Source organism: Tachysurus fulvidraco, chromosome 1 (assembly GCF_022655615.1).
Source record: "Tachysurus fulvidraco isolate hzauxx_2018 chromosome 1, HZAU_PFXX_2.0, whole genome shotgun sequence".
Classification (NCBI taxonomy): Eukaryota; Metazoa; Chordata; class Actinopteri; order Siluriformes; family Bagridae; genus Tachysurus; species Tachysurus fulvidraco.
The window spans coordinates 15,462,181-15,487,168 of NC_062518.1; the positions used below are offsets into that span (position 1 = coordinate 15,462,181).

Consider the following 24,988-nt stretch of genomic DNA (forward strand, 5'->3'; position numbering starts at 1 on the left):
TTTTTTGTTTTTTTTTCCACACTCCAAACAGGAAAGATGACCCGATTAACAGGAAATCTCACCCTTTCCACCATGACCATGACCGGGACACATTATGAAAATACAGATTGTTAACAAGGACAAAGTGTTGGGACGGATTTTTTTGTCGTTAAAGATGCGAATCGAATCGTACTGTTGGAATTTTGGTGTTTGTACTGAAGTCAAAACAAAACACTTCATCCCTCGGGTTTAGAAGCGACTAGCTAGCTAGAGGATGACTATATGTTCCTTATTATCAGTTTGTATGAAAAAAAGTTTAGTAACTAATCATATCACACTACTAGAGGAGGTTTCTGCAGTGTTTTCTCCAAGCTTTTTTTTTTTAGCATGTAGATAAAAGCAAAGGTTTCAGCATTTAGAACGAAAAAAAGAATTCTTTTAAATTCCAATTTTATTCGAATGTAAACTGTGTTCAAATGTAGAATATGAATTAATTCTTAATCAAATCAAGGAATATTTAACAAAGGAAAAAGCACGAGTTAAGATAAATAATTAATTTAACAAGTATTCAAAGATACTTTTATTATTATAACAATAATAATAATAATAATAAAACAGTAATAAGAATAATAAGAATAATAGTAATAATACCACTAGTAGTTTAGTAGTTACAAGTGTTAAATTTATTTATTTAATTAATTAATTAATTATTAGTAGTAGTAGTATTTCTTGGTATCCACAAACCTAACAAACAAAAGGGAACAAGAAGGAATTATACCATCTGGTGAATTGTTTGTTACAGTCTATGATATGGCCATCACATTCACATATGATTTAAATTAACATCATTTTCATGTTTGAGTACAAAAAAAAATGCACCTGCAACTGTGTAGAAACTTTTTGGCCATATTGTGTGTCACTTTGCATAAGAAAAATGGGGGCATGGCAGTAGGGGGCAGCTCAGATGTGTCACAAGGAAACAAACTAAATCTAAGGCAAGGGTGATGTATCACATCCCATTATTTCAGGACCAGAAATATTTTTACAGGTTGCACACTGCACCTTTAAGTGCCAATCAAGGCGTTCTGTATGGCTCCTGATGCTTTATTCCATAGCAGAGGGATTAGCTGAGGGTGTGTGTGTGTGTGTTCAGCACTTCTGATTCAGGACTCATCGCAGATAAAAGGCTCTTTTAGTTTAACAACAGCATCAGCGTGAGCTTCTAAGCGCTGAGAGAAGCGTGACCACAAACCAGCGGTGCAACCTGTCGGTGACAACACTTCCTTATGGGTTCTTAAATCAGTGTCAGTGTTGTGGTGGTTAATTCGCGAGTTATTGTGGAGGCCTGTCATGTCTAGGCAAACAAAAACAATTATATTCTGTGGAATGGAATTAATTTTATTGAATATTCCTAGTTACATAGAGTAACTTTTTATTAAACACGATTCATTGAGCTTGTTTATTCAACATTTTTCCTGGACATTCAACAATTTCAAGCTTGTCCTGTTCTGGGAGTCGGATATGATTCCGATTCTTTTGGAAGTAAATACACAAAATAAGTTTAGTTTTTCTCCCAGCATGCAATTCGACACATTTGTCATGACTTTTTTTATGTTAGGCTAGTAACAAAATAGGGGCGGGGCTTAGTAAATGAAAAAAGCTGTTCAATAGAAGATTGGGATTGAGAAAACAATACAGCCAGACATTGTGTGTGTGTCTGTGTGTAGGAGAGAGAGGGAGCGACGCACCTTTCCCACATTAGCTGAGGTAATATCCAGGTTCATGTTCACTCTTTTTATGTGTGTGTGTGTGTGTGTGTGTGTGTGTGTGTGTGTGTGTGTGTGTGTGTGTGTGTGTGTGAGAGAGAGAGAGCGTGAGAGATCAACTCGCCGGACAGTGTATGTATTGTTCATAATGAGGAAGTGCAGAGAAGTTCCAGGTTAAACATTACCTTTTATTTCATCACAATTCAGATGGATTACACGCCACTTAACAAGTGGACCAAGCAGCGTTTAAAGGAACAGTTCAATTTTTTGTGTCTGATGTTTTTCTCCGATATTTTTCTAAGTAATGGAAGTAACCGATCTGCCTCAAAACTCACATTTACATGTTATCACGGTAGTAACAGCTTGTTCGCAAGCACTCGTTAAAAACGACGTGTATCTAATCTAACAATAGATAAAATATCTTTTAAGATAAACAAAGCAGAAGATACTGGACTGAAGATGTTTTTTTGAGTCAGAGAAATTTCCGGTTGTCTTGTAAGAAATGATGCCCGATGACGCCTGAGATAGGCACAGGCTCCCCGTGACCCGAGAAGTTCGGATAAGCGGTAGAAAATGAGTGAGTGTGAGAGAGAGTGTTCATTTGGTTCAAGAGAGAGAAAACAGGGGTTTAGTAAGAAGTGCTAACATGTATAGTGTAAAATAGATTTAAAAAGCAGTGATGTTGAACCGGTTAGCTAACACAGTAAAGTGCGCAGTGACTAATAGAGCAAACTACCGAAAAAGAAAGGGACAGAAAGACAATAAATGAGAAGAGAAAGACGAGGAGGATGGGAAGAGCGCTGTTTATGGACAGCATTGTTGGTCGTGAGTGAGAGGAGAGAGAAATGAGCCAGTGTCCCACTTTTTCTAGCCGAGTCACTGACGCGCCTTGATCCTTCTATCTATCTCTCTCTCTCTCTCTCTCTTTCTTGTTTGTAGATAAGTAACATTTACCCCAAGCTTTAATCTTAAACCCAGCTATTTTTATTAAAACACTGTTACTAGGCAACAGTAAAACACAGTTGTAGCTACGATATAAATCTCACTAATAATGAGGCTAAATATTTAACCAAGCTGTAGCCTTTCACAGAAGCAATAGCAGCGCATCAGGACCAGTAACGTTTACCTCAATCGCTGAGAGAATCCTCTGTACGGCTAAAATTAATCCGCTTGCACTCGATGTGTGAACTTCTGAATTTAAAGCGTATACTACATTGGTGTATTTTTAATTCAGTTTAGGATCCGAATGTCTCGTCAGTTTGTACTCACCCGGCTGGTGTTATCGCTGGTTTAGCTACATCACAGCACTCTGTTGGCTTATTTGTTAGCTTGCTAATATTTACTTTTTAGAATAAAGGTTGCTGTATTCTGCTGTTCTTCGTACAGCATGACACCGTGTGCTACGTGTGCACCGTGTGCCTACACACTGCTAATTGTCACCATGCTGTGGCACTAGGAAGAGATGAAGGAGCAAATATGAGAGTTTATATATTTTTTAGATAGCTAATGAAATCATTTATTTCATTCAAATGAATTCATTTAGTGACTGTTATGAAGTTCTGACACTGGAGACTCCTTACGTTACGTCCGGCACTGTCACGGCTGCTTTTCTAGAAAATTAATAAACACCTTCTGACCAATCAGAGTCGAGAATCATCAAGGACTCATCAACGCTTTGGAATAAAAGTAACGAGACTCGTCTGTCAGCGCTTTAATAAAGTCTAGCTAGTGTTTGTGTGTGTGTGTGTGTGTGTGTGTGTGTGTGTGTGTGTGTGTGTGTGTAAGAGATTTACTTTGAATGTCTATTTTTTAACCTTCTGTTTGAAGGTTGCAATCAAACACATAGACCTTTAATACCACTTGAACACAAACATTCTCACACACACGCATGCATGCATGCACGCACACTCACTCACTCTCTCTCTCTCTCTCTCTCTCTCTCTCTCTCTCTCTCTCACACACACACACACACACACCTAGTGACCTTTACTGTTACTCTCCTACACACTGGGCGTGTCCCCCGAGCAGTCTCGCCCTCTGATTGGTCAGCGCGAGGCCGCGCGCCCAAAGGAAATGGGTCGGGTTATCAGGTCACGCGCTCTTCTCGCAGCGCGCAGGATTCTCACTCACTCTAGTGCGCGCGCACCAGATAGTTCAGATGTAGATGCGCGCGTCCACTGTTACATACACAAGCACCGGCACCGAACGCGCGTGCGGCTCTAGTTACTGAGCGCTCGGGGCGGCGCGCATGAAGGGAACTCGCGAGGATGACCGGCAGGAGTAAACCCTAGAGAGGCGCGTTGCAGGCTGGGAAAGGAGGACACGCCTGCTTAGGGCAGTGTTTACATTTATATAAAGCGCAACACTGAGCGGAAATAAACAGCACACAGGTGAGTCACTTACTGTTACCGTAACCGGAGCTCGCGCACCTTTAAAACACGTGTGTAGTGCACGAACAGCCCGTAGCTCGCGCACGCGACTAAACCGGTCTGTACACGCACGTGTTTGCTTTGCGTTAGTGTGCGCGTGCGCGAGCGTGTTGTTCGGTTGCGGTGTTTTTCCCGCGTGCAGACAGACAGACAGACGTGACCCACTGAGAGTCCCGTATTGTTGTTTCCCGGTGTTGTTGGTAGGGCGGTGGGGCTGCGACTCGACATCCACTTCACTATCAATAGTTTTCCTTTTTAAAAGAACGAAAGAGTTTCTCTGCTAGACGGGCGGCACGCGCACACGCATGCATTTTTGACCTAAAATAAATATAAAGACTTCACTGCTTCACTTGACTAAAAGTTCTCTCATGGCGGTTTGGGGATAACGAGTCGATGCATTATTATGTGCTTCAGTTTCCTGGTGTCTGTTTTGTAGTCGTCACACGCTGTGCACGTGACGCGTTTGTTTACTCGCGTGCGTGTTCCCGGTTTCACGTGACTGAGTCTCACGTCGCCTCTTATTCCCTGAGTAAACTGTAACCTGCTGTGAAATGCATATTTAAGTGGAAACGAGGACAGTAAATATGTAGCTGAAAGAGGTTCATCTGTAACATCTAACAGACTGAAGCCCCCTGCTGGGCATAAGCGCCCCCATCCCCCCCACCCCGATCCCCGCTGGGCAGAGGCCCCCCGCTGCTGGACAGAAGTGTGAGGGGAAATTTAAAGATCTCCTCGAATCATAGTTCACGTAGCCTTATGTGTACCAACATTATAAAATCCTCCAATTGAGCTCCTTTCTAGAGTGTCTATGTCCCGCCCCCTTGCTTTACACTTGTAGTTTATTATTTTTAAGTAAATGCTTTTTACAATTTATTATTTTGCCCACACACTCTCTCATCTCCTGCGTCGCAGTACAACTCGAGATGGTGAAAACTCGAGCGATCGGCTGTCATCTGTGTGAAACTTTGAGACGATGAGAAACGACATCACAACTCCTTAATCTGGTTCACAGGGACACTGTAGAGAGAAAAGACAAATCTGGGTTCGGTGCAGCGGCGGTTTAAGTTCATCACTGGCACGTCTCAGTAAAATGGGGGAAGAATTCTCTAATTGATTGCGTGATCTTTTTACGGCATCAGTCAGCAAGATGGGATTCGTCTGGTAGCTCCGCCCCTGCTTGAGCTTCGAGCATCGAGCTCATGAAGTGTCTGGGTCCTGTAGATTTTCATTAGGAACTCTGTGGCAATAACCTGAAATAAAAATAATCAGGGGCTTCTGTTGTCCAGTGCGGGGCTTCACCTCACCGAGTCGGTCTTCTAGGAGATCTCAAACTCCCGACGTCGGAATCCTACTAAAATTCCTCTGTCTGCAGATCTGTTTGAAAATGCAGATTGTTGCAGTAATGTGATTAATGATCATGTGTTGTCTCGAATAAACCTATATATCGATAGATATACAGCGGTTCTGCATCTTTTGTCTTAGCACCTTGTGACGCTGTGTGTGTGTGGGTGTGGGGGGGGGGCGAAGGAGAGAGAGACAGTGGATGAATGGATAAATCCTGTCCCTGGGTAGCCCCTATCATATAATGGTGATTTGTGTGTGTGTGAGTGAGTGAGAGAGAGTCTTGTGACTGCACCATCGTCCTGAGGGTGTCCCGTCCCCCTCTCTCTGTTTGTGTGTGTGTTTACTGTTGTATCCCTTGCATTTGTTTCTCATTAGTCAGCACAGTAACAGTCTGTGTCATGCAACCTGTGTGTGTGAGAGAGAGAGAGAGAGAGAGAGAGAATAATGGACTGTATCCGGAGACTGTGCAGCTGTTGTAAATCCCAGAAGACTCTTTAATTCTCTCTCTCTCTCTCTCTCTCTCTCTCTCTCTCTCTCAGTGATGGTGTTCTGGAGTAAGTGTGTTGTTTTGCGTAACCCTTCAGTCTGACTCCATCTGTTACAGATACACCAGTTTGTCTCAACTGCTGATGTGGGAATTTCTTCAGTCTTCACGGAGGCAGTGGTTGGCTGAAGAAGACCCAATTAAACAGGATTCAAAAGTTTTTATTTAGATGAATATGTTTAGATATTTAGGTCGGGGGGGGGGTCTGTCTCTTTGTGTGTGGGTCTGTCTGTCTCTGTGTGTTTTGTGTGTGGGTTGGTCTAAGTGTGTGTGGGTCTGTGTCTCCGTTTGTGTGTGTGTTGGTTGGTCTAAGTGTGTGTGTGGGTCTGTGTTTGTGTGTGGGTCTGTGTCTCTCTGTGTGTGTGGGGGGGGGTTGGTCTAAGTGTGTGTGGGTCTGTGTCTCTGTTTGTGTGTGTGTGGGTTGGTCTAAGTGTGGGTGGGTGGATGGGTCTGTGTTTGTGTGTGTGTGTGGGTTGGTCTAAGTGTGTGTGTGTGGGTGGGTCTGTGTTTGTGTGTGGGTCTGTGTGTGAGTGTGGGTCTGTGTCTCTGTTTGTGTGTGAGTGTGGGTCTGTGTCTCTGTTTGTGTGTGAGTGTGGGTCTGTGTCTCTGTTTGTGTGCGAGTGTGGGTCTGTGTCTCTGTTTGTGTGCGAGTGTGGGTCTGTGTCTCTGTTTGTGTGCGAGTGTGGGTCTGTGTCTCTGTTTGTGTGTGAGTGTGGGTCTGTGTCTCTGTTTGTGTGTGAGTGTGGGTCTGTGTCTCTGTTTGTGTGTGAGTGTGGGTCTGTGTCTCTGTTTGTGTGCGAGTGTGGGTCTGTGTCTCTGTTTGTGTGTGAGTGTGGGTCTGTGTCTCTGTTTGTGTGTGAGTGTGGGTCTGTGTCTCTGTTTGTGTGCGAGTGTGGGTCTGTGTCTCTGTTTGTGTGCGAGTGTGGGTTGGTCTAAGAGTGTGTGCGAGTGTGGGTTGGTCTAAGTGTGTGTGTGTGTGTGTGGGTCTGTGTGTGAGTGTGGGTCTGTGTCTCTGTTTGTGTGTGTGTGTGAGTGTGGGTCTGTGTCTCTGTTTGTGTGTGAGTGTGGGTCTGTGTCTCTGTTTGTGTGTGAGTGTGGGTCTGTGTCTCTGTTTGTGTGCGAGTGTGGGTTGTTCTAAGTGTGTGTGTCATTGGCACAAGCTTTTGTTGATAGAATCCATTTGTGCTGTGTCACCATGACAACGAGATAAACTCAGTCATCCTGCAGCTCTGCAGGTCGGTCAGTGAGCCGTGAGCAGGGATTTAAGACGGGGATTTGTTTAATCAGCTTTTTGCTCCTGCAGATGCTACAACATAAAGTTTAGCTGTTCAACTGTTTCTTCTCAGTCATTTTCAGCTCGTGACGTGAGTGTGTGTGTGTGTGTGTGTGTGTGCCAGCCATTTGTAAGCTTTACCAAACAATAGAATAGTATGGAATAAAAACACTGTCAATAATAATCATACGTAATTCAAAGCATTTGTGTGTAAATTTTTATTTTGCGGAGTTGGATCCTAAAATTTACGGCCACGACAGTTTACAGATACGAGATTTTGTGTGTTTGTTCAAATACAACTCCAAAATGTACAACTATGACAGTTTACACACACAACGCATGTTTTCACAACACCTCTTTTTCACACACAAAAACACGTCATCATGTTCACAGGCATTACTATCCGAGGGAAGATGAATCGATTCCACGAAGTGCGCATGCGCCCCGCCCTCTTTTAAACCACTGGCGCCGAAATGGCGAATCAGCAGCCAAGCGCTCACTCATCGTCTCAGGTAAGTTGCTTTTTCCTTCCAAATTCGGCCATGTTTAAGGGTTAGTTATCACTAATAACCGAGAGGAGTAATATTACAGAGATAGGTTAACTATAGTAAAGTAAGATTAGCTCTCAGAGTAAGGTTACATTGGGTGCTTAAAGAATACAGCTGTTTAGGAGGTCATCACTGCAGTCTGTAGCGTGATGAGATAGCCCTACATAAAAGATGCACACACACACCTCACTCCTAGCCATTTCCTGCTGCACTGACTGCCCATTTGACTTGGACCTTCTTTCTTGTGCTGACTGTCCACTGATATTGGACTGGTTCCCCATTTTCTGTTGTCCAACACTTAAGGTGTTGGTCAACATCGACACCAGATTCTGGGCTGAGTGCAAAATGTCACCTAATGGAACCTGATAAACAATAGAATTTGACTTTAACACTTAAGCAGTGAACACATATTGCATGACCTCCTAAACAGTTGTATTCTTTAAGCACCTAATGTAACCTTACTCTGAGAGCTAATCTTACTTACTATAGTTAACCTATCTCTGTAATATTACTCCTCTCTATTAGTGATAACTAACCCTTAAACATGGCCGAATTTGGAAGGAAAAACCAACTTACCTGAGACGATGAGCAGTGTTGTAATGTAACGGAGTAAAAATACTTAGTTACTGTACTTAAGTAGAAATGTCACATATCTGTACTTTACTTCGCTATTTAAATTCATGTCAACTTTCACTTTTACTCCACTACATTTCCTAGATAAAATGTAAACTTTTGCTCTGTTATATTTCCACTAAGCATCTTCGTTACTCGTTACTACAAAATAAAATCAGAAGAAATGTGTGACTGCAATAAGGGAGGTTTGGTGAATCACTGCTCCTAGATTGCATTACGCTCCGCACGCTGTACGGAGAAGCACAGGTACGTGCAGCGTGCACGCGTAGTCAGAGCTGGAGGCGTTAATGTATAACGTTAATCGGAAAGCTGCAAATACAGCAACCAAAAGCAGTGAAATTTCACTATTCTTATTACCAGAGTTGTAGCACAAACAAAATATTAATGCAAACAATCCATTCAATACTAAATAAAAATAACATTTATTGATTTGGTCTTTGTGAATATTAGTTTATTAATGACTGCATTCATTGGACACACTGTTTGTAGAGAATACACACATACATGAACTGATTTGATTCAAGACCGTCATCATTACATCATGCATAAAATTTTGGTGTCCACTTTTGCCATTTAATAATACCATAACTTTTGGCTTACTATGTAGTCATATAATATATAATATAAAACTCTTCTTGTTTTAAATTCTCACTGAGGGCTAAAACCAATAAAGATGAAACCCTAGAGCCGCCCCTGCTCTTATGCCTACCGAAAATCACTGAAATTTTACTTTTTACTTTTACTTCAAATACTTAAGTACGTTAAATATCAGAAAATTACTTTTGATACTTAAGTACAGTAAATATCAGATACTTTAAAACTTTTACTTGAGTAATATTCTAAAAGGTGACTTTCACTTCTACCAAAGTCTTTTTCTAGTATGATACTTGTACTTTTACTCAAGTATTGCTTTCTAATACTTCATACAACACTGACGATGAGTGAGCGCTTGGCTGCTGATCCGCCATTTCGGCGCCAGTGGTTTAAAAGAGGGCGGGGCGCATGCGCACTTCGTGGAATCGATTCATCTTCCCTCGGATTGTAATGCCTGTGAACGTGATGACGTATTTTTGACAGTTGTTTTGCAGACCGTTTTCGTGTGTGAAAAAGAGGTGTTGTGAAAACAAGCGTTGTGTGTGTAAACTGTCATAGTCGTCACATTTTGGAGTTGTATTTGAACAAACACACAAAATCTCGTATCTGTAAACTGTCGTGGCCGTAAATTTTGGGATCCAACTCCGCAAAATTAAAATTTACACACAAATGCTTTGAATTATGTACGATTATTATTGACAGTGTTTTTATTCCATAGAATAGAGATAAAGAAAATTAAGCTTGTCCGTGCTTTTATAGCAAGGATCGGCCGGCAAGTTCTTTATCTCACTCTCCATGTTTATCAGTCACGATATACAGCAACAGTATGTCGTAGTAGCGAATGAAGAGGAGGCGGGCGTAAGATTTTATTGGTGTGGAAAAGGGGCGGGGTTTTCCCTCTACAGCAAAGCCTAAACACTAAATCATTTAAGATATAACTGACTACAGAAACTTTATATTGGGTGTTGTTTTGGAGGATGTGATGAAACTGACCAACTGCAACACGACATCGACACACAACCAGTACTCCGAATATTGTTTTACTTCATTTCGAATTTCATAACAGACCTAATAAAATAAAAGCAATCATAAAAAATAATAATTATAATAAATCAGATGTCTGTCTCTTTTTGCTAAAGCAGTGCTTTATTTTTACACACGCAGAAAGGCAGGAGTGTGCTGATAATGGTGTGTGTGAGAGAGAGATCACTGAAACATTTAGTGAGGCAAAGAAACATTAGGAAAGAAAAAAAAAGTTTTTCGTTACCAACACTGTCCTGTCTGTGTCTGAATCTCTATTGGAATGCGCCTCTATAGTCAGGAAAGTGCGTTTGTGTGTAGTTTGATTAGGGGTGTGTGTGTGTTTGTGAGTGTGTTTTGACTGCCAAATAAGTCGCCTTAAATGCCAAGTTGTCTTTCCAGCTTCTCTTTCTCCTTTATTAAAGAGTAACACACTAGAAAATTCCACTCAGTCTCACTGCCTCTCTCTCACGGTGTGTGTGTGTGTGCAGGTTTTTAACCAAGCGGGGAGATGAGTGGAGAGATGAGTGCGGAGGTCATGTCCCCTACCAGTATAGGGCAGAAGGAGAGATATTTTGACCGGGTGAATGAGAATGATCCGGAGTACCAGCGCGCTCGTAACATGCCCGCTGACCTGCGCCAGGATTTCAACATGATGGAGCAGAAGAAGAGGGTCACACACATCCTGCAGAGTCCTGTGAGTTCTCCACACACACACACACACACACACACTTACAAGGTTTAGTCTTTATTTTTATACAGGGTGCTTGATTTGCAGTCAAAGCAGAATACAGACACACTAAATGTAGTGTAAGTTGTGTATATGTTCTGTATTTGTCCTGTTTTGGGTGCCAGGGAAACCATGGCAACTAGCTGAAATATGAACGCCCACGACAGTAGAGTGCTCTTGAGTGATGCAAAGTGTAAAAATCTCTGCTGCTCTGAACATGGTGTGATGGATTAGAGCGGTGATTGAGGATGCTTTTGAGGGTCCCTTCTGCGCTCTTTGAGCTCTCAGTGGAACTGTACATGTTGACCGGGGGATAAGTTTCAGAGAGTCAATGTGCCCAGGTTTACCACACACACACACACACACACAGACACACACACAGACCGGTTTCATGACAGTGTATGCGCTAGTGGCTGGTCTGCTGTGGTCTAGCTTGCAAAGCTGTGTGTGTGTTTATTCTTACGCAGCCTGCTGTTACGTAAATGTGTGAATATTTTTGTTTTGTGTGTGCCTCTATGTTTTTGGACTGTGGTTTGGTAGATTGCATATTGTCCGGAATTCAGACTGTAGGTTGTAGTCTGACTGTAGGTTGTAGTCTGGCAGATGAGACACTGTGATTTCAGTAGGAGTCCTTTACAGTCAGGATGGAATAAAAATAAAATAGACATTTCCTTACTTTAAATCTAGTGATATTTCCCGAAAGCAGTTTCCCCCATCCTATACCCGGTGCCCCCCCATCCCTGTTTACCGTCACCCTATACCCAGTGTTGTCCCACCCAAGGCCTTGTTTTCCCTCACCCTAAACCCAGTATTGTCGTCGTCTTTGTTTATTATTGTCATCACAGTGCTCTATCATTATAAAGTGAGGGCAGGTAAATAAGGAATTTTGTATTTAAAAACTGCCTGTGTAAACCTCAATACTGTTTCGTGACAGATTAATAGATGTCGATTCCTTATGAATAAAACTAAGTTTAGTTTTAGTCATGGTCTTTTAACTAAAATGTATTAAAAATTTGCTGTCAAAATTAACACTGAATGAAACTTGAGGATTATCAGGAAAGGGTAAAGAGACTATACCGCTCTCAGAGCCTCTAGTACTAAGGTACTAATGCTCATGGTTAGCTTCTCTTTTTAGCCGAGGTAATCAGGCTTTTTGTAGGAAACATTACAAGCTGGAGCTTTCACGTCACCCCAGTGGAATAGCTTTTGTCCTCAACCACCTCCAACAATCACAACCATGGTGAATGCTGGCAGATACTATAATAATAATAGTTGTGTGTTTAGCAATGAACCAGTGCAGTGACCAAAATAAATAGATGATAATGAGGCAGAAGTCTGGACCAACAGGATTAAATATAAACCGGTGTTGTGCTTTTATTAAAGCTGAAAGGGGCGGCCTGGGAACGACACCAACACCTGAAAAAGCAAATTCTGACGCATTGTTGTGTTGTCTGTGTTTCGATGAAGTCATTGTATCGAACCAGCCTTCACTGATCCTGTGGGCTTGAGTGTGTGTGTTGCTAATATTAATCTCTGTGGTGATGTTAATCGTATATGACAATACACAATTGTACAGTGACTAAAGAAAATCGCAGAGATTAGCTCATGCATGCCAGGTAGCTCAAAATTATTTGTACTAACATTGTTTTAGATGTTTTAGCTTTCTCAGAATGTTCATGTCAAAGCATTGTCTTGAAACATGATCAATTGCACTTTTTCCTTTTGCATGAAGTTTTCTTGGAGAAGCATACAAGCAGCTTTAGGCAGAAAATAGTAATAGTAAATACATGGAATAAAAACACTGTCAATAATAATCGCACATAATTCAAAGCATTTGTGTGTAAATTTTAATTTTGCAGAGTTGGATCCCAAAATTTACGGCCACGACAGTTTACAGATACGAGATTTTGTGTGTTTGTTCAAATACAACTCCAAAATGTACGACTATGACAGTTTACACACACACAACGCTTGTTTTCACAACACCTCTTTTTCACACACGAAAACAACTGTCAAAAATACGTCATCATGTTCACAGGCATTACTATCCGAGGGAAGATGAATCGATTCCACGAAGTGCGCATGTGCCCCGCCCTCTTTTAAACCACTGGCGCCGAAATGGCGGATCAGCAGCCAAGCGCTCACTCATCGTCAGTGTTGTATAAAGTAGTAGAAAGCAAAAGTATCATACTAGAAAAAGACTTTGGTAGAAGTGAAAGTCACCTTTTAGAATACTACTCAAGTAAAAGTCTTAAAGTATCTGATATTTACTGTACTTAAGTAACAAAAGTCTTAAGTATCAGAAGTAAAAAGTAAAATTTCAGTGATTTTCGGTAGGCATAAGATCAGGGACGGTTCTAGGGTTTCATCTTTATTGGTTTTAGCCCTCAGTGAGAATTTAAAACAAGAAGAGTTTTATATTATATATTATATGACTACATAGTAAGCCAAAAGTTATGGTATTATTAAATGGCAAAAGTGGACACCAAAATTTTATGCATGATGTAATGATGCCAGTCTTGAATCAGATCAGATCATGTATGTGTGTATTCTCTACAAACAGTGTGTCCAATGCAGTCATTAATAAACTAATATTCACAAAGACCAAATCAATAAATGTTATTTTTATTTAGTATTGTATGGATTGTTTGCATTAATATTTTGTTTGTGCTACAACTCTGGTAATAAGAATAGTGAAATTTCACTGCTTTTGGTTGCTGTATTTGCAGCTTTCCGATTAACGTTATACATTAACGCCTCCAGCTCTGACTACGCGTGCACGCTGTGCGTACCTGTGCTTCTCCGTACAGCGTGCGGAGCGTAATGCAATCTAGGAGCAGTGATTCACCAAACCTCCCTTATTGCATTCACACATTTCTTCTGATTTTATTTTGTAGTAACGAGTAACGAAGATGCTTAGTGGAAATATAACGGAGCAAAAGTTTACATTTTATCTAGGGAATTCAGCACAAGAAAGAAGGTCCAAGTCAAATGGGCAGTCAGTGCAGCAGGAAATGGCTAGGAGTGAGGTGTGTGCGTCTTTTATGTAGGGCTATCTCATCACGCTACAGACTGCAGTGATGACCTCCTAAACAGCTGTATTCTTTAAGCACCTAATGTAACCTTACTCTGAGAGCTAATCTTACTTACTATAGTTAACCTATCTCTGTAATATTACTCCTCTCTATTAGTGATAACTAACCCTTAAACATGGCCGAATTTGGAAGGAAAAAGCAACTTACCTGAGACGATGAGTGAGCGCTTGGCTGCTGATTCGCCATTTCGGAGCCAGTGATTTAAAAGAGGGCGGGGCGCATGCGCACTTCGTGGAATCGATTCATCTTCCCTCGGATAGTAATGATTGTGAATGTGATGACGTATTTTTGAAAAGAGGCGTTGTGAAAACAAGCGTTGTGTGTGTATATTGTCATAGTCGTACATTTTGGAGTTGTATTTGAACAAACACACAAAAACTCGTATCTGTAAACTGTCGTGGCTGTAAATTTTGGGATCCAACTCCGCAAAATTAAAATTTACACACAAATGCTTTGAATTACGTACGATTATTATTGACAGTGTTTTTATACCATATAAATAGGGCAACATGGAGGGGAAAAAACATCATTGTGAGATCATGTGTACTCCCCATTTTATTGTGTGTGTGTGTGTGTGTGTGTGTGTGTGTGTGTGTGTGTGTGTGTGTGTGTGTGTGAGTGTGTTAACTGTCTAGCTTAGCTGGTGCCGTTGCTTATTACCTAATCTAAGGTGATGTAAACAGCACAGCAGGGATCAAATCAAATCAAATTAGCCTGGAGTGTGTTTTTCTTGAACCCAGGCCGAGTGGGACGTGTATCCAACACACAGGCAATAGATGGTGAGAGCTGATAATTATTGTGACACACACTTAATCTCACAACCTCGAGTCATGTTGAGAAAGGAAATAATTTCCTCAGTGTACTTGTGTTAAGATCAGAACAACAGTTTTAAAGTCTGAACATATGCAAATTTAGCTGTTAAGGCAGGTTTATTTGGCAGGTTTGCACACAACAGCCAAAAAAACTCAAATCCTGACAACCATCTAATTAGCTAGCATTGGCATTGGGAGAGGCGGGGGGGGGCTTAAAAACCTTCTAGAACTCCTTTCAGCTTATGTTCATCTGCTAGCTAGCATTAGCAGGAAGAATTAGGAAAATTTATACAAATATAGTCTTGGCCGTTCTCTCGGAAATTTGTAAGATTAGCTCATTCTAGTAAGCTCACTAAGATATGTTCATAACAATTTGTCATTTTCAGCCCTAATTTGTGAATCTTCTCAGAGATCCTGTAAGCTAGCCAACCTTAGAAGTGATAATTATGAGCACATTACGGGAATAGCTTTAAAACCACCTCAGAAATCCTGTCAGGTTGTGTTAGCTTAGCTAGCAGGTATCAATAGAAAGGATTATGAACCTTTATGAATACAGCTTTAATAATCCTCTCAGAAATAGTCACATTAGCACATGTTAGCTAGCTTTGTAGCCTGAGGTAAAATGATACTGTACATCTATACGAAAAATGATACAGTATACAAAAATCCTGTCAGGTTTTTGGCTCATCTTAGCCAGCTAGCTATTATTAACCGTTCTTGCCATGAAGATAGCCTCAGTAGCTGACATGGCAGTAAATTATAGCAACCAACCAGCTAGCTGTCCTAGGGATTTCCAGATAGCTGTCTATCAGGGATTATAATCTGTTAGCAAGATATTTTTAATTATCATTTAAAGATTAGAAATTTTTATGAATGTAGCATTATGAGTTGAAGATTGTAATAATGTGTATCTTTTAAATGCCGGTGACTTCTTTTTTCTTTGCTTTGCAGTTTATAATGCCGATTAATTAACCAACTAGCTCACAAATGTTAGCTAATATGATATGACAGAACAAAGTCGTACCCTTTACATGCATTAACTCTAGTAAGAGCTCTTGTCTTTAACACTAGTATTTCCCTCCCGGACAAACACTCAATTTAGTGGTTTCGTTTGCTATCAGGTGTTTCAGGTTAGCAGCTAATTATCAGTCTGGGTTGAGTGTTTGAGAGACGAACTGCGCAAACACTGAAATATTTCAGGCTGCATTGATTAATCCCAGCGATTCACAAACCCTGAGGGGAAAAACCCACAAATGCTTCACTGTTTCTGAAGGCGCTACACTAATGAGCAAAAAGGGATTAATGCGACTTCCATCAGCGGTCGAGGACAGAAGTGCACTATGGGATATGGCTCCCGGGGTGTAGTTGAAGCCATGTGGGTCAAAACACACACACACTATATCACAGTAATAATTCTACTGTACTTTAGACACAGTAATAATTCAAACTCTGTACGATTCACCACAAAGTAGTCATTATTGTCACTGTGGACGTGTCCCAAATCACGAACGCTGTTTACTGGACAGGCCACGTAAACACCATCACTGGGAACTTTTAATAAATATATAATCTGGATACGTTCCAAATACTTCTGTTCACTTAGCATCTCTTAGTAACAGTGGGCATGTCCCAATCCACAGAAATGAAGTGGGCTCTCTGTGGGGTTTTAATTTGTGATTTTTATACACGGTTATTTGGAAATTACTTCAACATAATGAAACTTCAAAATAAGTGGGTTGTGGTTGTCAAAGAATTTGTTTGATATTTTCTCCTTTCTGGCCTTCATTAGTGCATTGATAATGTGATGGTTGTTGGGACATGTTCGAGTGAAATAGTAAAGTGTGTGTTGGGTGTTGGTGGTTACCTCATCACAAACTTCAAAAGATTCCACAGGTGCTATGCTGTGTACACAAACTGTGTGTGTGTGTGTGTGTGTGTGAGCGAGACAGATGTTTACAGAGGCTGGTCAGGATAATACATGAGGCTGAAACAATGTTTGTCACAACACACTCCTGACAACTGTCATTACTGCCACAGACCATCTCATCACCCAACACCACGTCATGCTGGTGTTCCTGGCTGTGTTCCAAATCTGCTTTTAACCTTTAAGTGTATTATTAACTGTGCAAGATGGGGCCTTGAACTTTTTCCTCAGTGCATGGTTGTGGAGAAACGTAATCTTATTCTGATAACATTACATTCTGCCTTGTTTTGCCACCATGGTTTGTTTTCGGTTTCTGAAACTCAAAGGGTGTGAACGCAGTACTTTTACACATGTCGTATTTTTAGACCACTGTACACTACTACTCCAAAAATATAATCCAATCACCGGAACCAACCAGCTCTCTGAAAGCCCCGCCCCCTTTCCCACTTTAGTAAAGTTTTTTAGCTAGAGCTCTTATTCACGTTTATCTCTTCTTATTATTCCCGTGCAAAATGGTTTTTTGACGTGACGCAGTCACTTCCGATCACGATAAAAGTTTAACGATGGAAATCTTTTGACTGGGCGCATTAGACAAAGGATTTTTTATAGCACTGTATCAAAAACCTACCTTTGTTTGTTGTGTTCTTTATGTTGTTTACTTTGTATTTGTGTTTGGTATTAAGCTATCTGCAGTTTAGTTGCTGGCTAAATTAGCTAGCATCGACTAGTAGCAGTCAAAACCCTACTGTGATCTGATGAAATGGGGGGGAAAATGTGAAAGTTCTGCCATTGTAATTGAGTTGTAGGTATCTAGGGATTAATGAGTGACTATTAAAGTTTAAATATTGGAAGGTAATTAAAACGTATCCCCTCTTTCTATCTGTATGTGTGTATTTTAGGCTTTTAAGGATGAGCTGGAAGGCTTGATCCAGGAACAGATGAACAAGGGAAATAACCCTGCAGGCCTGCTCGCCCTGCGCCAGATCGCCGACTTCTTCATGACCAGCTCCATCGGAGGATGCCCCACTTCTCCCCTGAGTGAGTAGCGTAATGGGACATCCCACTGCTCTAACGCAACACCCCGAGCACCGTTTCCACATTCTACCACAACGCTGTTGAATCCTCGACCCTGATTGGTCATTTCTGTGACGGTAGTGCTTAGAGACGTGTGGATGTCAGTCATGCTTTCGAATACATTACCGTTTCTATGGTAACCGCTCATTCACAGGAACCTATACAGTTCACATGCCAAATTAAACCGAGTTTAATAATAAATGTGTTGCAATAGGACGTGGTGTTTATCAAAGTAAAAGATTCAGTTGTTGATCGAAATGTGGGCTTATAGGGAAGTAAGTATCGCAGATAATCGAATTACAGCTAATAGAACTTTAAGTCTTCCTTACTAAATTTCTTACTTCTCAGAATGTGACTGCAGGGGAACTGGGCTCAATCCAGCGCTCCTCATGTGCTGGCTTTGTTTTTTATGTCTCTGGAATGCAGAACAAATTAACAGAGGATACAGTCTCTTTCTCTCTCCTCTCTCTCTCTCTCTCTTACGGTTTCTCTCCCTCTTTTTTCTGTTTGTCCAGAGCGGCTGTTTTAATTTTGACATGCCTGAAATGAAAAGATCAGCAGATTTTACATCAGTGTTCCCCGTTGTTATGAGCACAGAGGGTTTAATATCAATGTTTATTGATCAGGCCTGCAGTGAGATTTGTTCAAGGTCAAATCAGTGAGAAACGCCACGTTCGACCAGCTGAATGGTTTCTTTCTAATGACCGATATCGATCTGAAACACGGCGACGGTCGCATTGGATTTCAGCTAGCAGCGTTTTTAAACCGGACGTTGAAGTGTGATGTGAAAGCAGGAACATTTTTTGTTAGGTTTTCATGTCGACTCAGCCGAGAAACCAAATCACTAGCAAATGGTTTTGAGGTTGTTTTTTTTTTTACTCATTTAAGAATTTTGACAATAATATAAACTGACACACTGCATGGAAATGATTGCCATGCCCACTTCCTGAAGTGCATGACTTGCTGCAATCAACATCGTGTTGTGTAATTTTGAGGGGAAGTCGAAAAGGGCGTGTTTGCAGTGAAGTAACGCGCTGCTCAGAGTTCACCCACGAGCAGAGCAGTAACTAGTCGTCTTCCCGAGGTCAAGAAACTTTTCGTTGTACTTAAAGGAGAAAAGCGTTAGCTATTATAGACGTAATCTAATCTGAATTTTGCCTCCTCAGGTCTGGGCATGGTGTCCCCCATAAACGATATTTTCAGCGCCGACTCCGGCTCCATGGTGAAGGGTGAGAAACAGGCGCGATGTAAACTGGCCAGCCTCTACCGGCTCGTCGATCTCTTCAGCTGGGCTCACTTCTCCAACGCCTACATCACAGTGAGCCTTCATTTAATACTGGAGATTCATAGCAATATTGTTTCTCAGCATTTAAATAATCAACTTGTCAGGTTAGCAAATCAGCGAGGTCAACAAATGAATTTATTTGCTAAATGTATGTATTTACATTTACAGGTTAATATAGTCCCTTTCTCAAACATGTTGTGTTCATAAAAAAATCTATGACAGGAAAAACCTAAAATAACATTACTCCCATAATAAAGTATCATAGCATCATAAACTGTTTTACCTCTAGTGCTTGGACCCGGAAAGATTGTAGAGCTGTTAGTACAATATCCAGTAAACTAATTCAGATGCTTTATCCTGTTAAGAATACATGCAGTTGATAATGGTTGGCGATTATAGGGTTTAATGCATGGTAGGTTGATTGGCATCTCTGGAAAATTGTCCGTAGTGTGTGAGTGTATGAGAGTGTGTGTGCCCTGTGATGGGTTGGCACTCCGTCCAGGGTGTATCCTGCCTCGATGCCCGATGACGCCTGAGATAGGCACAGGCTCCCCGTGACCCGAGAAGTTCGGAATAGCGGTAGTGAATGAATGAATGAATGAATGAACGAACACCTACAGAACCCATAACAGGAACTTTTGGTGCTTGGACCCCTAATAGATATAAAAATGATATCTATAACTTTAGTGCTTGGACCTCTTGGAATAAAAACAAGGCGATTTAAGACTTGCGGTATCAGGAGCTAACATTATTCCAATTCTTCCTTTTTGACATTTAAAGTCTCACCTAGTTGGTGTATTGTATGTATATTGGGCTTTAAAAAATCTACTACCTTGAAAATGCCGTTAACATGCTTTTATTCTCTGAATCAGATGTTAAAGCATCGTAATAGTGACCGACTGTCTGTGGCTGATTTCAGACTGACAACGATGCTAGATATCCTGTGGGTTAATATCAGAGTTTAGATTATCAGCATATTCCTTTCCATCGCATGACACTGATGCTTTCAGAAAAATCGGACCAGAAGCTGAAGGGATATATTTATACTTTACTCGAGAGGAAAGACCGACTATATTTAGTATACAAACAACAACACAGCTGCTGTGTGATGGAAGAAATGAGATGAGTTTTTGTACACGTTTGTGTGTGTGTTTTTTTTAGGTTCGTGTCAGCAAGGAGCAGGACCACATTCTCATCATCCCCAGAGGACTATCCTTTGTCGAGGCTTCAGCTTCTAACTTGGTACGTGCACACACACACACACACACACACACACACACACTGCTGGTTTTTCAGTACTAATGAGGACCTTCTAGAGACGTAACTCTAAGCCTGTACCTAAACCTAAATCCAACCTTAACCTCCGTAAACAGAAGGAAATAATTTTGGTTGTTGGTGTTTTTCCAAATAAAACACTCAGATTTGTGAGGACCAGGTGCTTGGGAGGACACATGACGCTTGCCTATCGTCATAAGGACCGAATGGCAGAAAGGTCCTCACAATGATAGGGTCGTGTCAAATGTCCCGACAGCCACCTGGATTAAATATGTGTACACAAGCATGCACAGATGAAGCTGTGGGGGCTCGGGGACACCTGTTCGAGCGTGAAGATTATTAGTAGCTGATAGACATTAGCAATAGCTTTACTTGGAACACTCGGGATTTTTAGCTATGTACATCATTAACTGTAGAATGCATCACAGTCACGCCTCACAGTTTCTTTGATGCTTTGAGAGTCTTATGCCCCTTTTCCACCGAGGCAGTTTGAGTGCAGGTTCGGAGCCTAATTTAGAACCAGTTCTTTCTTTATCGACCGCTAAAGCATCGGCTCTGAACCAGGAAAAGTGGTTCTTAAGTAGCACCAAAACGTTGCTGGTCTAGACTTAAGAGCCGCTTGCGTTAGGGGCTGTGGGCGGGGCTACTGTTAGTGCATTTGATAACGTACCTTAAGTATACTACTGTTTAATACACGTTTACTTTACCGCAATATGATGCATTATCAGCACACATGATAGTAGGTAGCTACATGCTAAGGCTACCTTTTTTCTGTTAATGATAAAATAACGTTATGTACTTTATACAGATTACACAGAGCCGCACGTACACGTTTTATTCGCCGCGTTTGGATGCTAATGTAGGTTCACAAAGCCATGGGCATTAACAATAAAGCAACATCCGCCATTGTTGATGTGTTTGTGTTTGCTGCCGCTGCGCTAACATTGCTGTGTAACATGACACGTACAGTATACAGTGGCGGTGGAAAGGCAAACCGGTTGTTAGAAGCTCTGAACCAGTGCTAGCTCTGAACCAGCACCCGGTTCTTTCCGGTGGAAAAGGGGCCATACTGTCACTTATTCTGATTATTGTGTCCTTACGAATAGACAAACCTAGATCTCTGTGTTCAGATTACATAAACGCTCCGTGAATATACCGAGGCATTTGACCCCTGTCTGTCGCTTGCGAGTTGCTCGTCCGAGAACATTCCCGCGTCGTAGCAGCTGTTGTTTTGGTGAATTCCTGCTCGTCAGCTGATAACACTGGAACGCAGTGTTCGAGCCTCGGGCACTTCTCCTTGACCCAGCATTCCTTGTGTGAATTCATTCACAGCATTTACTAATTCAATAGTCATAATATCAGCAGTGTGCAAGTCCAGCATTTGTGCAGATTTAATTTTGAGTTAAACCGAACCATAGTCACAATTTGTGTGGTTGCTGGTTATACTTTCGAAGCTGTTCCTCTGAACTGTACAGGTTTTAGTTGGTGGTTTGATGATGATGATGATGATGATGAACCACCTCATCGAACTGAACAGAACAGAAACATTTTTCTTCTAGCAGGTTACATAACGGTGTGTGAGGGGGTGTGTAGACTGATATCCAGAAGAGCATATTTGATGCTGTGGAGATGTTAAAGTGGCACATTATGTAAGGAATAAATGAGGTTATGGGACGTTACAGGAAAATAATCGGTGACCAGGTGGTGTGATGAAACGGAGTTGAATATTTAGATGAATATTTAGTTTTCTCATGTTTAATTTAATGTGTTATTAATAATAATAATAAGTGTACCCCTTTCCTCAGTTGCGAGTTTGCACACCTCCTATACATAAGGTAGTTTTTTTAAATCCTGAGGAAAAAAATATTCAGTTCTTCTGGAACTTTGGTATTAGTGATGTAAATAAATCACAGCTGATGTTTGTTGTTTTTTTTTTTTTTTTTTCCATCACTCAATCTGCAGGTGAAGGTGAATATCCTGGGTGATGTTGTGGATCAGGGCTCTACTAACCTGCACGTTGACATGGCTGGCTTTAGCCCGCACGCCGCCATCTACTCCATGAGACCCGATGCACGCTGCCTCATTCACTTACACACCCCGGCCGTAGCAGCCGTGAGTACCGTCGCTCCGATCCTGTGGTGTCAACACGTGGAATTCTGGGAGTCCTCCGAATTCTGACCTCCTGTCTGTCTTCATGCAGGTGTCATCAATGAAGTGTGGCCTGCTGCCCATCTCTCAGGAGGCGCTGATCCTCGGAGACATCGCCTACTTCAACTACAACGGGAGTCTGGATGACAAGGAGGAGAGGGCGGAGCTGCAGAAAGCACTCGGTCCCTCAGCCAAGGTGCTCATATACACACTTTAATATTAAATACCAGCCTGCGGTAGGAGCCGTTTATTACCTGCAAGGCAAAGATGGCATACTGATGCACTACTTGTCCAGTTTTCAGGTTATGTTCAGTTACTAATCCTGCTGTTCTCCAGGTGCTCATTCTGAGGAATCATGGTGTTGTGGCTTTAGGAGAAACCATTGAAGAGGCTTTCCACTACATTTACAACGCCCAGTTTGCCTGTGAGATCCAGGTTGGTCGATCTGTCTGTCTGTCTGTCTGTCTGAGCATTTGTGCAACTTTTTCAGCACCAAGACTTTATGCTCAGTCAAAAAAAATAAAACATCTGGTGTGGGTGTGCATGTTGTATGTGTTCACTGCTGAAGAATGCACCAGCATGTCCTTTGTTTATGGATTACAGGGAGATTTAGGGGAATTCTGCTTCATCAAGACATCTCCCTACTCTGGAGTAAACAAACCGTATAACATTAAGCTGTGTGTGTAGAAACAGCCTTTATTTATGATTTTATGTATGTAACGGCTCTGTAAAAATCTTCCTTCGTTGCTGAGTGGTGTGTAAATAATTTTTTTATTTATTTATTTTTTTATCTTGGTGTATGTGTGTAGGTGAATGCATTCTCATGTGCAGGAGGAATGGAGAACCTCATCGTGTTGGACGTAGAGAAATTTAAGAGCAGGACGCAGGGTGTGGCCCAGGTTGGCGTGAACATGGGCTCTCAGCACAAGTGGAAAATCGGAGAACTCGAATTTGAGTCACTCATGAGGATGCTCGACAATCTGGTGTGTGTGTGTATGTACAAGTGTGTGCAAAACTCTGTACACTTGTGTGTACCAGTTTTGTAATCGTTATGTTTACGTCATGCCAGGGTTATAGGACAGGTTACGCTTACCGCCACCCGGTGTTGCGAGACAAACCCCGATACAAGAGCGAGGTGGAGATCCCTGCCACAGTGACGGCGTTCGTGTTGGATGAGCCGGCTGACGCTTCCTGCCTCCATCACCGTCTTCTTCATCAACGACAGCAGAGGGAGAAAACTCGCTGGCTGAACTCGCCCAACTGCTACACCAAGATAAACGTTGCAGATGGAGGCAGCAATGAAGATAACGGCCGCATCAAGACCATGGTGTGTGTGTGTGTGTGTGTGTGTGTGTGTGTGTGTGTGTGTGTGTGTGTGTGTGTGTGTGTGTGTGTGTGTGTGTGTGTGTGTGTGTGTGTGTGTGTGTGTGTGTGTGTGTGTGTGTGTGTGTGTGTGTTTCAGATGACGTGGGTGTATGTGTAGAAGTTTGGCCTAAATGACATTATTCCAGCTTATCTGTGTTTGTGTATGACACAACATTTGGATTTTGCTCCCATCTAGTGGCAGCTTTGAGTATTACAGTGTTTTAAACAAGCAGTGTTACACAAGATCTAGAAATAATTTCCCATGAGAAACGATTTCCTATTTCTGGCATCACCTTGTTTTTCTACTCAGAATTATTGCATGCAATTTGATTGATTTTTTTGTGCAAAAATTTGCACACCCTGAACCACAACAGCACACTTTACATGGACATATTAATTAAGAGTTTCATTTATTCATCTTTATTTTATAGAGCAAAATTGGTCAAATAGTGCAACTGTGATAGCTGTGTAAACGTTTTAAAACGTATAAATAATCAGATGAATAAATTTTACACCCAGTATTTGCCTTTACTGACTGTAGAACTTCCCTAAACAGATTATGTATTCTCTCATTTATGGTGTGATATTTTGGATTGCAGGAAACACTGATTTATATTTTAAAAAATCTTTAAAAATAAAATAAATGTTGCTGCAAACTTGCATTGAACTTTATGTAGCTTACAGTATTAGACACTTTTTGTTAAAATACAGAGCATTTAAAATATTGATTGATTGATCTGGTGATCTGGGTTTTTTTTTTTTTTTTTTTCATTTTTTATTCAGTGGATGAGGTCTGAAGAAGGCAGCAGCAGCAGCGGAACTCCGATCCGCATTGAAGACCCGAACCAATTTGTCCCTCTGAACACCAACCCGAGCGATGTTCTTCAGAAAAGGACTAAAGTGTGTTTTTTTTTTTTTTTGTTTTTTTTTTGTTGTTTTGTTTTGTTTTGTTTTCTCTCTCTGTCTCTCTCTCTCTTTCCCTGTCTCTCTCTCGATTTGCGATCTCATTGCTGTTACTTTCATTTGATGTTAACTCTCGTTCCCTTCGTCCTGTTTTAGATCCGAGAGCAGAATCGTTTTGACATGAAGACCGCTGGCCCGCAGTCTCAGCGCCTGGCTGGCATTGTCGTGGAGAGACCCCCGGTGAGTC

The 24,988-nt window shown here is 41.4% G+C and overlaps 1 protein-coding gene across 8 annotated transcripts in view; it reads left to right on the plus strand.

The window, feature by feature from the left end:
* Window positions 1-24,988, plus strand: part of add3a (adducin 3 (gamma) a) — a 70,507-nt gene that overhangs the window by 38,210 nt on the left and 7,309 nt on the right. For 5 of the 8 annotated variants that reach the window (XM_047820266.1, XM_047820261.1, XM_047820245.1 and 2 more), the window contains exons 3-13: window positions 10,622-10,827; window positions 17,591-17,729; window positions 18,932-19,083; window positions 20,212-20,292; window positions 22,288-22,437; window positions 22,526-22,669; window positions 22,810-22,908; window positions 23,283-23,456; window positions 23,543-23,800; window positions 24,622-24,738; window positions 24,898-24,981. In XM_047820266.1, coding sequence (XP_047676222.1) covers window positions 10,642-10,827; window positions 17,591-17,729; window positions 18,932-19,083; window positions 20,212-20,292; window positions 22,288-22,437; window positions 22,526-22,669; window positions 22,810-22,908; window positions 23,283-23,456; window positions 23,543-23,800; window positions 24,622-24,738; window positions 24,898-24,981 — 1,584 coding nt within the window. In that variant the 5' untranslated portion in view covers window positions 10,622-10,641. Of the gene's footprint in view, window positions 1-1,657; window positions 1,747-3,844; window positions 4,136-10,621; window positions 10,828-17,590; window positions 17,730-18,704; window positions 18,850-18,931; window positions 19,084-20,211; window positions 20,293-22,287; window positions 22,438-22,525; window positions 22,670-22,809; window positions 22,909-23,282; window positions 23,457-23,542; window positions 23,801-24,621; window positions 24,739-24,897; window positions 24,982-24,988 lie in introns of those variants that run through there. The other 3 variants (XM_047820256.1, XM_047820248.1, XM_047820268.1) reach the window with 3 other exon arrangements.